Below are 12581 nucleotides of genomic sequence, written 5' to 3'. Positions count from 1 at the left end.
ATGTTCATAAGCCAATGATCCATGATATCATCAACCCTATAGGGTTGACATGTGCTAACTGCAGGCAGGGTTCTTATGGATAAAGTTTGGAGAATGACACTTGGCATGGACTAAGGTAGATTCTACTGACTCAACTACTCCAGTATGACATTTCCTCTTGAATGGAAAATCTTCCACCTGGCTGACTTTAAGCCTGGCTCAGTGCAGTTGGCTATCTGTATAACTTTTGCCTGGAATTTACATGAAGTTAGGAAGGCATTATTCCTTTTCTGTGTAACCATATCCCACTTCTTTAACTTATATTAATTAATTAATTAAATCAATACAATCATATTAGGTACTCAGTATAAACACAACTAAGAAGACCTTTTAGGTTAGTGCTTTAGGTAACATGCAGGTGTAAAATCTGAGCTATTTGGTCTAGAATTTTAGTCCTTCCTATATTCTAATCAACTAAGTAAATATGTATTTAGCCTTATCTGTTTGCTCCTAGTTATATATTCAGATATAAGATAGGGTCCTTTAATTTCACACAATGTTACAGGGATAATTAGGCTAGTGATACAAAGATTTATGAAACTAAGATATAATTCTGTTATTTAGTGATGTTACAATCATAGTTATCGCAGGGAAGAATGGGTCATGGTCTGTCTTATATGTGACTCAAAGAGAGATACTCTTTTCCTCAGAGCTATTAGTTTCAAGATGGCTAGAAACTGAAAATGTTTTATTATTAGTAACTTAGTTGATATGCACTGTTTTGGAATTGTTCGTTGATATATTTATATATATCATCCTGGAAGCTTTTGTTACAATTGAAGTCAATCTGGCAACTTTTAAATGAATTCATTTTTGTATTAGAGTCCATCTTCTTATAAAAAGTGTTTTGTTTTTAATTCCTTAGCAGATTCTCATTCACCTAATGCAGGAATGAATAATACCAAGTATAAAAACTAGGTTCTAATTTTCCATTCATATCTGATTTTCTTAAATAATTAATAAATTCTGTACTGCAATAACAAACTTCTACTGTTTGTCTACCCTAATAATAGAAATTTGTTATGTGAGTTAGAAAGGAGAATATGGTTGTAACAGCATCAAAACTAGTCCTCAAGCCTTATACCACTACTATACATAATCTAGCATATGGAACCAGGTAGACAGATTTCTTGTAAGTGAAAATCAATTAAGAGTCTAACCTTAGCCTTCCCCTGGTAACCTCCTTACCTTATTCCCAGGGACAGATATTCATTAGCCTTAGATCTCAGATGTCATTCACATTGAGCCGCTGACTGCTGTCATTTTTCTTAAAGAGCTCATTTAAAGAGCTCACCCCATCTCAAAGGCACAACAAATCTAAAAATGAAATTCAAAAAGAATATTCAGGGTTCCAAAAAGGCTTTTTTCCTCAAACAATAAAGTTTCACTAATCATATTAAGACTGGATACAATTGTTCTCAATATCATCAAATTACTTTAATAAATTAGCTTACAAATAAAATTTATCAGGCTTTCTAAAAATCACATAAAAGATTTTTACTTAAACATGAACACAAAAAATTTTTTGCTTAAACATTACCACCAAAAAGTATATCTCTTTCTTAAAAAGAGCTTAAAATTTATTCTGATATAAAAAGGCAGTCATTAATAAATTACTTGGAAATCTCCAAATTTACAGATATCTCTCTTATTTAACCTTAAAGCAAAAATAAATCCTTAAAATTGGACTTTTTCAAATTATAAATAAATCTCCAAAGTAGCACAAACAAAATAAATTCCTAATTACCACCCTCTCTAGTCAAAAAGTTCTTGTAGTGGAGAAGAAATTCAATTTTTCTAAGCGAAGCAATGCCAAAAAAGAAACCAACCTATTAAATTAGCCATATCACAATAATAAAATTTACCAAGCCTTTAAAAATTTACTCAACATCCTTTTGTCTTTTTCCTTTTGTCTTCTCCTAGACTATAAATTCATCCTGGTATAAACTATATCACTAGAAATCAAGAAAATAATTACATTCGAGAATCTCACATAGAATATGTGATAGTTTACACAAATCCCTAGAAAAACAACACTGACCTATTGCTGTAAACCTACAGATTAACATATGTATGTATGTGTGTGTATATGTATATGAATATGAATATTTATGTATATGAAGGTATTTTGTATTCACACCTTAAAGAGAATCTCTGAGGGTATAAGGCCAATGTGGCAATCCTGTAGCCACTAAGGATATGCATGCCTATTTCCAGGGTAAATTTGCAAAATATAAACTCTCTTCCTCAAAGATGAAACCAAAATATTTATTCAGATACCAGAAAGCCAAATCCATCAAAGTAACAAACCTATACACATTATCAATGAAGGGAGAATGGCTATCCCCAAGCCTTCTCTCCATTAGGCATTCCCACAAACAAGCTCCCTTAGACAAAATCACTCCCTCTCTCACTCACACTAGCTGCTCTCCTCTACCTGCTCTCTCTTTCAACTCCATTTCACTCTCTCTTCCTGTTGCACCCTTTCTGCTCCACCCATTCAGCAAGCTCCTCCCACCATCAGCTGGGCCAAAATTCAAAGCAGGTCACAGGGGCCTACGGAGGGGCAGGATCTTCAAATTCCCTTACCATTACAGAGCAATTTCCCCTCCCAAATTGATTGTTTTTATGAAAGTAAACTAGGTCATCTTTTGCCTCACTTTTTACTTAGCCTTGAACTACTGAATGAGTATTGCAGGATTTTCAAATTCCCTTACCATTACAGAGCAACTTCCCCTCCCAAATTGATTATTTTTATGAAAGCAAACTAGGCCATCTTTTGCCTCACTTTTTACTTAGCCTTGAACTACTGAATGAGTATTGCCTCAGACAAACTGAAACCTGGGAAAGACCTTAGCTTAAAAATGCCCAGGTCTTCCAGTGCATCTGGTGGAATCATTTTAATCTATGTCTTGCCACTGGACTCAGATGACTCTGGAGTAGAAAGTTAGGCTGATGACTCTGCCTAACTCTTGCCTCATTTAAATTTAATTCACTTGCAAATCAAGACCTCACTCTGAGGACATAATTGGTCCTCTTAGAGAACAAAGAATGAACAACAATATGGAAATATTCTTTTTTTTTTCTCTTTTTGTATTTGTTTGAAATGATTAAAAAATAAAGAAAAAAGAAAAGAAATAAGGATGAAGGGAGAATAGCACTTCCAGATCTCAAACCATATTATAAGCATCAGTTATCAAAACTATCTGGTATTGATTGAAAAACAGAAAGAAGACCAATAGAACAGAGTAGACAAAGGAGAATTAGAAACAATGAAATACAGTAACTCAGCATTTGATATAGTGGAAAACATAAATTACCTAGGCAAAAACTCTGATAAAACTATAAGGGCCACTGGAAAGCAATCTGGCAGAAATTAGGCTTGGACATTAGGTGTTGACCTTACATCATGTGCTACAACTTATTCTAAATAGATTTGTGACATTAATTTAAAAGACCAAGCTGTTAAAAAATGAGAAGAGAAGTAGATTACATACATTTCACAGTTATGATTAGGAGTTGTATTCTTAACTAAACAAGAGATCAAGGCAAATACAAAAGATAAAATAGATAATTTAGATGACATGTAACTAAAAAATTTCTGCACAGATAAAATTAAAGCACCTAAAATAAGAAGGGAAATGGCCAAAGAGGGGAAAAGTCTTTTCGTCAAATTTCTCTGATATAAACTTTATATAAAAAATAAATAAACAACTAATAAATAAATGAAATTAATAGCCATTCCCCAATAGTCAAAGAGTACGAACAAATAGTTCTCAAAAGAATGACCAAATTTTCACAACCACATGAAAAAATGCAACACTAAAAATAAGAAATGCAATTCAAAACAACCCTGAGGTTTCACCTTACATCCTGAAAATTGGCAAAGATGACACAACATGACAATAGTCAGTATTGGAGGGCTTATGGAATGATAGGCACACGAATACATTGTAGGTAGAACTGTGAGATAATACAACCATTTTGAAAAGCAATTGGAATTTAGTAAATGAAGTGTTAAAAATTTCCATATGCTTTGACCATAGATTCTATTACTGAGTTTATCCTTAAGGATGCCATTAATGATGATAATGATAATAAAACAACAATAATTAACATTTATATAATGTTTGCTATATGCACTTTAGAATTATTTCATTTGATCCTCACAACAATCTTAGAAGGAGGTACTGTTATTATTCCCATTTTACAGATCAGGAAACTGAGATAAACAGAGGTTAGTGTTGCACAATTGGTGTCTGAGATCTGATTTGAATTCAAGTCTTTCTGACTCCAGATTTGGTGCTTGATCTTCCATGTCACCTAGGTAGCTCATGCTAAAAATAAAGTCCCCATATACAACAAAAAATTTGTAGTAGCACTTTTTGTGATAGCAAGGGATTGGAAACAAGTCAGATGTTTATTACTTGGGGAATGTCTAAACAAATCATAGTATGTGAATGTAATAGAATATTATTGTGCTGTAAGAAATTATATATGTGGGGGTGGAGTCAAGATGGTAGAATAAAAGCAGGAACTTACTTGAGTTCTCCCCCAATCCCCTCCAAATACCTATGAAAAATGAATCTAAATAAATTCTAGAGCAGCTGGACCCACAAAATGACAAAGTGAAACAACTTTCTAGCCCAAGACAACCTGGAAAGGTCCATTGCATTGGCTTGGGAAAGGAGTGTAATCCAGTACAAAACATGCCAGAACACCTGCAGCAGGCCTCAGAGGACTGAATCACTGACAGCTGTGGCAATTTCCAGACTTCTCATTCTACAAAGCCAAAGACAACTTAGTAGGTCAGTAGGAAAGATCTGTCAGACCTGGGTGAAGAGAGGAGTATGGTTGGGCCCCAGGGGCAGTGGGAGCATTGCAGCAGCTGCTACCAGAGCACGCAGCCCACCGATGAGGGTAGATTGAGTGGCTAATCAGAAGGGGATTGCAGGGATCTCTTTGCTGGCACTGAGGCAGAATTTTCTTGCTTTGCCTATACTTGCATCTGAGTCACAATCCTGGTTGGTGATCCTGGGGTGAGGAGGGGAACTGGTGTAGCAGAGCTTATGGTTGTAGTGGTGGAGAGTCCTCCTCGCAGTTACAAGGTAGAAAATAGTGCATTTGGTCACTCACAGACCAGAGCACAGACCAGGAGAGGAGTAAACCTCTCCTTTGATCATACCATCTTGGAAGAACTGAAAATTTTACAAGTCCCTAAAAGTATCTCTGAAAACAGTTATACAAAACTACTGAAGCTTTGGACAGTACACGCTCCATACTGGAAGCAGAGATTTACTTTAATAAAGAGTTAAAAAGTCAAGTAATTTTCAGGGAAAAATGAGTAAACAGTGGAAAAAACTCAGACTATAGAATCTTACTTTGGTGACAAGGAAGATCAAAACATTCAACCAGAAGAAACTCAAAGCTTCTACATACAAAGCCTCCAAGAAAAATATGAATTGGTCATAGGCCATGGAAGGATTTTGAAAATTAAGTAAGAGAAGTGGAGCAAAAATTGGGAAGAGAAATGAGAGTGATGCAAGAAAATCCTGAAAATTGAGTTAACAGCTTGCTAAAAGAGACATAAAAAATAGTGAAGAAAATAATACCTTAAAAAATATACTAACCCAAATAGCAAAAGAGGTCCAAAAAGCCAATGAAAAGAAGAATGCCTTAAAAAGCAGAAATGGTCAAATGGAAAAGGAGGTCCAAAAGCTCACTGAAGAAAATAATTCCTTCAAAATTAGAATGGAGTAGATGGAAGCTAATGACTTCATGAGAAATCAACAAATTCTAAAACAAAACCAAAAGAATGAAAAAAATAGAAGACAATGTGAAATATCTCAGTGGAAAAACAACTGACCTTGAAAGCAGGTCAAGGAGAGATAATTTTAAAATTATTGGACTACCTGAAAGCCATGATAAAAAAAAAAGCCTAGCATCATCTTTTAAGAAATTATCAAGGAAAACTGCCCTGATATTCTAGAACCAGAGGGGAAAATAGAAATTGAAAGAATCCACCAATCACCTCCTGAAAGAGATCCCCAAAGGAAAACTCCTAGGAATACTGGAGCCAAATTCCAGAGGTCCTAGCTCAAGAAGAAAATATTTGCAAGCAATCAGAAAGAAATAATTCAAGTATTGTTGAAATGCAATCAGGATAATACAAGATTTAGCAGCTTTTACATTAAGGGATTGGAAAACCCTGATATTCCAGAGGTCAAAAGGAGCTGGGAGTAAAACCAAGAATTCCCTACCCAGCAAAACTGAGTATAATACTTCAGGGGGGAAAAATTGAATTTCAATGAAATAGAGGACTTTCAAGCATTTTTGATGAAAAGTCCAGAGATGAATAGAAAAGTTGACTTTCAAATAAAAGACTCAAGAGAAGCATAAAAAGGTAAACATGAAAGAGAAATCATAAGGGACTTATTAAAGTTGAACTGTTTACATGCCTATATGGAAATATAATATTTGTAGCTCATAAGACCTTTCTCAGTATTAGGGTATTTGGAGGGAACATTTATATACACAGAGGGTACAAAGTGAGCTAAATATGAAAGGATGATACCTAATAAATAAAATTAAGGGGTGAGAGAGGAATGTAATGGGAGAAGGAGAAATGAAGAGGTAGAATGGGACAAATTATCTCACATAAAAGAGGCAAGAAAAAGCTTTTACATTATAGGGGAATACGGGGAAGGTAAGAGGGAACGAGTGAACCTTACTCTTATTGGATTTGGCTTCAGGAGTGAACAAACACAACCCTTTGGGTATGGAAATCTATCTTATCCTATAGGAAAGTAGAGGGGAAGGGGATAATAGAGGGGGGAATAATAGAATGGAGGACAGATTGAGGGAGAGGGAAATCAGCAAATGCTTTCATATTATATTTATATATATTATATATTAATATTATATTTATATTTGTGATTCCATTTGGTCCTGGGGACTTTTTTTCCTTAGGGAGTTCATTGATGGCTTATTCAATTTCTCTAACATAAAATCATTTAAATATTTTACTTCCTCTTCTGTTAATATGGGCAACTAATATTTTTTGCAAATATTCATCCATTTCACTTAGATTTTCAGTTTTACTTGCGTGTAATTTGGCAAAATAACTCCTAATAATTTCTTTAATTTTATCTTCATTAGCAGTGAATTCACCCTTCTCATTTTTGAAATTGTAAATGTAGTTTTCTTCTTTAGTTTTTAAAACAAAATTAACCAAAATTATTGTTTTTTTCACAATACCAAATTTTAGTTTTATTAGTTCAATTTTTTTTTGTATTTTAGAATTTAATTGGGGATTTAAAATTTGTTCTTTTTTAGTTTTTTTAGTTCCATGAGGAATTCATTGATCTGCTTTTTCTCTATTTGATGTTAGCATTTAGAAATATAAATTTTCCCTAAGTATTGCTTTGTCTGCATCCTACAAAATGCTGTTTTATTGCTATTATCTTTAACAAAATTATTGTTTCAATGATTTATTCTTTGACCTAGTTATTTTTTAGGACTACTTAGTTTTCAACTAATTTGGAATCAAGCTTTCAAGACGCTTTATTGAATGTAATTTTTATTGCACTATGGTCTGAAAAGGGTGCATTTAGTATTTCTGCTTTTCTGCATTTGCTTGTGAGGTTTCTATGTTCTAATGGTCAGCTTTTGTGATGGTGCCATCTATGGCTGAGGAAAGGTGTGCTATTTTCTATTATCATTTAATTTTTTCCAGAGTTCTATCATATCTAATTTTTCTAAAATTCTATTCATCTCATTAACCACTTTCTTATTTTGTGGTTAGATTTAGTTAGTTCTGAGAGGGGATTCAGCAGAGGAGACTAAGAAAGAACAGTCTGATAGGTGGGAGGAAAACCAAGAGAAAATGGTTTCTTGAAAACCTATAGAGAAGAAAGTATCAAGGAGAAGAGAACGATCAACAAAATCAAAGGATGCAGAGAGGTTGAGGAGAATGAGGATTGATAAAAGGTCATTGGATTTGTTAATTATGATATCTTTGGTAACTATAGAGATTAGTTTCAGTGGAATGATGAGGTTGGAAGCTGGATGCAAGGTAAAGCCCAGTAGACACACAAAGATTGGAAATAAATGATAGAGTAGGGATGACAGAGGTGACAATCTGCTTGAGGAGATGGGATGGAATGGGAATACTTGTGCAGGTCTTGGTAAGGAGTAAGGCTACTTCATGTGAAACAGGGGTGAAGCAGGAGACTGTGGCAGGAGGTTGTGACAGGAGGAAGAGGAGAGAAGTACAAATTCAAAGTACATGACCCAAATTTTTCCTGTAAAATATGAGGCAAGGTTCTCAGCTGAGACAGTGGGAGGAGGGGGAACCATGGGAAATATGATAAGGTTTGGATGATCTACTGTGGAGAACAGAATATTAAGTTGATAACGAAGGTACAGTAGGATTGCTTGGCAGCAATGAAGGCCCAGTTGAGGTTGCATAACAGAAATTTGTAGTGGATCCAGTATGAATAGTTGGGTTATTTTCTCTACCTTAAACAACAAGTATGTGGGTGCGAAGATGGCAGATGGTGGGAATCATCCAAGGCTGAGACTTGGCAGGCACAATTGATAACACAGGGAGTATAGGGGCTCAAGACAAGAGGACAAAGTATAACTGAACTGGCTGACTTATGGGGTCAAGATGGGGAAAAGAGAAGAGAGTGGCTAGTGTAGGTTTGATGGTTTGGGGAAAAAATGAGAGGACAAGAGTTTAAAGGTCATGGTGTTGAGTAAGGGTATGGTTTGATAAAGGAATGCAGAAGGAGAGGTAGAAAGGCAATAGATTGTGGCCAAATAAGAATATTTCAGAATTCTTGATGGCAAGATCAAAGGTATGACTGTCCCTATGAATAACTGTGTAGAGGAATTGGTCATGAGAAATGAATTCATTGAGGAATTGAAGGATTATGGTGTTTGATAGAATACAAATATGTATGTTGAAGTCTTCTAGTATGAGAGCAGGAGTTACAGAGGAAAGACTACGAGCCAGGTACCGATCTCCTTTAGTAAGGAATGAGAGTGTCTCCTGGAGCTCTATGGACAACAGCTACCAGTCTTAATTTGTTTAGAAATATGGATTGAATAAATCTCAAAGGAAAAGAGGTTATGGAGCGATGGTGGTAGAGGAAGAGCCTGAAAATGCCAATGGGGAGCAAGGAGCAATCCTATTTCTCCACCACAACCAGTGAGTCATAAGTATAAATGCAGTGCAATCTAGAACTAGAAATGGTAGCCAGGGCAGCTCTATCATCCATCAGGAGAGGCTAGGATTCAGTGACTGCAAGTAGTTGGAGTAAAAAAAGAAAAAAGTTTAGCATGAAATCTTCTTTGTTACCTATGTCCAGAGAATACAGTGGAAGAATGGGAGGTTGGAATGAGAAAGTGCTGCTTTGAAGGGAATGGGAATAAGGCATCAGTCAGTTGGGATGGAGACTGGGGTCCGAACAATGCAAGGAAGAGTTGAGAATCACTGGGATGGGGTAGGAAGTATGCTAATCATTGAGAAATGAGTTCAGGTAGGCTGGCTATCTGTATCCACAAGGCGTACAGCCTCAGGAGGAGTTGTCTTAGGAGGTCAGGCAAATGTTTATGGCTGGAAAGGGGATGAATTGTGGAAGACTCTTGGTCTTGGGGAAAGCATGCTCTGTGAAACTATAGGTGGCTGGAAAGGGTGCCTTCAGCACAAGATTATCCACAATTTTGAAATAGCTATTATTCTTCCCTTTTCCAACTCGAGGCTGGATCTTCTTCACATACTTCAACCAAAACAGTATCGAAACAGATTGAATTCAGTAACATAAGAGAATTCAACTCTCTTCCATTGAGCCAGACATTAAAATTGTAAATCAATGCCACTCCACTCACTAAATTTTTCTATTTTGGAAACTAGTTGTTTTCCATGAAAATGTTATTTGTGTTAAAATATAAAATTTAATGTCTCAAAATGTTAATAATCAGTCTATAAACACTTATCAAGATCTGGATGTGTCTGACACTAATTATGCTAAGCTATGGGAATATAAAAAGAGGTAACAAACCGAGCAGTCACTGCGTTCAGTAAGTTCACAATCTAATGGGGGAAACAACAAAAACAAATCTATACAAACAAGCTACGTATAGAATAGGAAATAATTAACAGAGGGAAGGCATTAGAACCAACTACATTGATCAACTCATCCGTAGTGATACGCCACGTAGAACAAACCTCTTCGGAGTTCTCAATACATTTATCAGAATGCAGAGGTCTGCGACCAAAAATTGGCAAGTACTACTCTAATTATTAGTGATTTAGGGTGGCTTCTCCCCCTTGATAAATATCTGTTTCTATTCTTGGGCCATTTACCCTTTGGGGCAATCATCCCCTCCTGCTTTGGGGCTGACCTCTCTCCACCGGACACTGAGCTGTTTCAGGACCCAGTGGCTCCCTCGGGGTGGGGCTGGCCTGACCCTCTTAGCAAGAGTTCAGCTTCTCCGGCCTTCTCTGACTTTCCGAGGCCCGGCCCTCGAACTCCAGTTAAGTATATGACTAGGGAGTTTAGCACACCGTAAATTAACGGCTCTGCCAGAAGCAGTATTTCCCGCGAAATGTGCCAACCGCCGGCCCTCAAGCCAAGCCCGGTCTGGGAAGGGCGTGCCGATGTTGCGGGCAGGGGCAGACGAGGGCAAGGCCGGACATGGGAGGGGCACGCAGAGAAGAGCCTGCTGAGAGGGAGGGCTAGGAGAGGAGCTAGACAACCAGTTCTCTACCTCATTTCCGGCGAGAGATCAACTTGCGTCTTGATTGGTTTTTGGATCCGTGAGCTCATAATGGGCTCAGCCAATCGGGTCGACGCCGGGGCGGCTACCAAGCAACTGAGGAGCTTGGAATGTATGTACTTTTTAGTTGGTAGTTTATTTTTCTCTGTGTAGTCTAAGTGCGCAGGCGCTTGCAGTCGGTTAGGATTACGGCTCTGGAGTAGCTAAGTGGGGCGGGGCTCGAAGTCTCGACCGCTGCTCAGTCCTTCTAGCTGTTCCGTCCCTGTTGTGACTGAGCGGGCGAGCGCACGCCGAGCGGCTACTACCTTCTCGCACAGCTGTGTGGGTTCAAGTGCCTTTCCCCTCCCCCGCAGTCCCTCTGCTGACCCGCGGCCGGCCGTATCTATGTAAACCCCCTTACCCCCCACCCCCGCTTCGGACTATAGTCCCCAGCCTGGGTCTCTCCGCAGTCTCGGCAGTGGTGCCCCAGCGCTCTCTCTTTTAAGCCCTCACCCGGGCCGCACCAATTGAGGGCCTCGCCCTCTGACCGAATCGTCACCTCAGAAATCACCCCCAGGCTTCGGGGATAGGTTGCATTTGGGATAGGGGCTTGGCCCACAGAATCTGGCCGGCCTGCCCCATGGCGGAGAAGGGCCGGCCCAGCTTCCCAGTGGGCCCCGGCGCTCTGAACACGCCTTTGCCCATGAACCTGTTCGCCACCTGGGAGATCGACTGCTCTAGTCCCACCTGCGTCCCCAGGTAAGAGCGGCTGGGACACTGAAGGTCCATCCCTTCACCTGGACAAGGGCCAGGCGCACAGCAGTTCACAGCTGTAGTGGGCGGGGGTGGTGGGGTGGTGCGTTGAGCCCTGTCCGAATTTGTAAAGCTCCGGGGGAAAGTCTAAGGAATCTTTTCTGCTCTTGAGTAATGGTGGGAGGCGGGGAGAAGGGTTCTTCCTCTAAATTGAGAGTATGGATTTGAAGAAAAAATATTTGATTTCTTTTTTTTCTTCCCACCTGTGGGAGGAGCTCTGTAAAGCTGCAGCACATTTGTGAACTCCTGTCTGGAGGTGTAGCTCTAGGCTCAGTTATTAAAATATACCAAGAGGTGGAATCACTGAGGCTAAATATGGTAGACCTAGAGACTGCACTTTATAGGCAATGATCTAGTCCCTGGATCATTGATGAAGTTGCTTCTTGGTTACAAATGATTAATTGTTCAGCAATCTGGTAATTTACATGCCAGGCATCTTCAGTTGTCCTATCACAAGGAGCCGGGGTTATTTTCCTAGAAGATATGTTACTTAGTAGCAGCTTAGCTTTTGCTTCTCAAAATTCAGCTTTTAACATTAGGGATAGGCTTCATTATAGTGGGATTTTGTTTCTGTGTTTTGTTAAAAAACCGCAGTAACTGTCACAGTCTATTTAAATATTTATCAAGTCCCTCATATGTGCAAAACACTGTGCCAAACACTAGGGATATGAATAAAGAGTCAGTAAGCATTTATTAAGCACCTACTATATATCAGGCTCTGTGCTAAGAGCTGAGAATACAAAGAAAGGCAAAAGACAGTTTCTGCCTTAAGAGCTCGCAGTCTAATGGGGGGAGTCAGCATGCAAACAACTATGTACAGCAAGGTAGATACAGAAAATAAAAAATAATCAACAGAGAGAAAGCACTATAACTAAGAGGAATTGGAAAAGGCTTCTTTCAGAAGGAGGATTTTATCTGAGTCCTGAAGCCAGAGAAACCAGGAAGCAGAGATGAGGAGGGAAATC

The 12581-nt window shown here is 38.3% G+C and overlaps 2 protein-coding genes across 10 annotated transcripts in view; one reads left to right on the top strand and one right to left on the bottom strand.

Annotated features, from left to right (window-relative positions):
* Window positions 1-10831, bottom strand: part of BAZ1A (bromodomain adjacent to zinc finger domain 1A) — a 249851-nt gene extending 239020 nt beyond the window's left edge. For 3 of the 6 annotated variants that reach the window (XM_072629665.1, XM_072629674.1, XM_072629675.1), the window contains exons 1-2: window positions 10450-10801; window positions 1228-1356 (exon numbers count right to left, since the gene is read on the bottom strand). The gene's annotated coding sequence lies outside the window, so the exon portion shown is untranslated. Of the gene's footprint in view, window positions 1-1227; window positions 1357-10411 lie in introns of all 6 variants that reach the window. The other 3 variants (XM_072629668.1, XM_072629667.1, XM_072629666.1) reach the window with 3 other exon arrangements.
* Window positions 10832-10958: 127 nt separating this feature from the next.
* Window positions 10959-12581, top strand: part of PACS2 (phosphofurin acidic cluster sorting protein 2) — a 193099-nt gene continuing 191476 nt past the window's right edge. For 2 of the 4 annotated variants that reach the window (XM_072629677.1, XM_072629676.1), the window contains exon 1: window positions 10959-11562. In XM_072629677.1, coding sequence (XP_072485778.1) covers window positions 11444-11562 — 119 coding nt within the window. In that variant the 5' untranslated portion in view covers window positions 10959-11443. The remainder of the gene's footprint in view (window positions 11563-12581) is intronic. The other 2 variants (XM_072629679.1, XM_072629678.1) reach the window with 1 other exon arrangement.

The sequence above is a fragment of the Notamacropus eugenii genome, chromosome 1 (assembly GCF_028372415.1).
Source record: "Notamacropus eugenii isolate mMacEug1 chromosome 1, mMacEug1.pri_v2, whole genome shotgun sequence".
Classification (NCBI taxonomy): domain Eukaryota; kingdom Metazoa; phylum Chordata; class Mammalia; order Diprotodontia; family Macropodidae; genus Notamacropus; species Notamacropus eugenii.
This window is presented reverse-complemented; position numbering and strand designations above follow the sequence as displayed.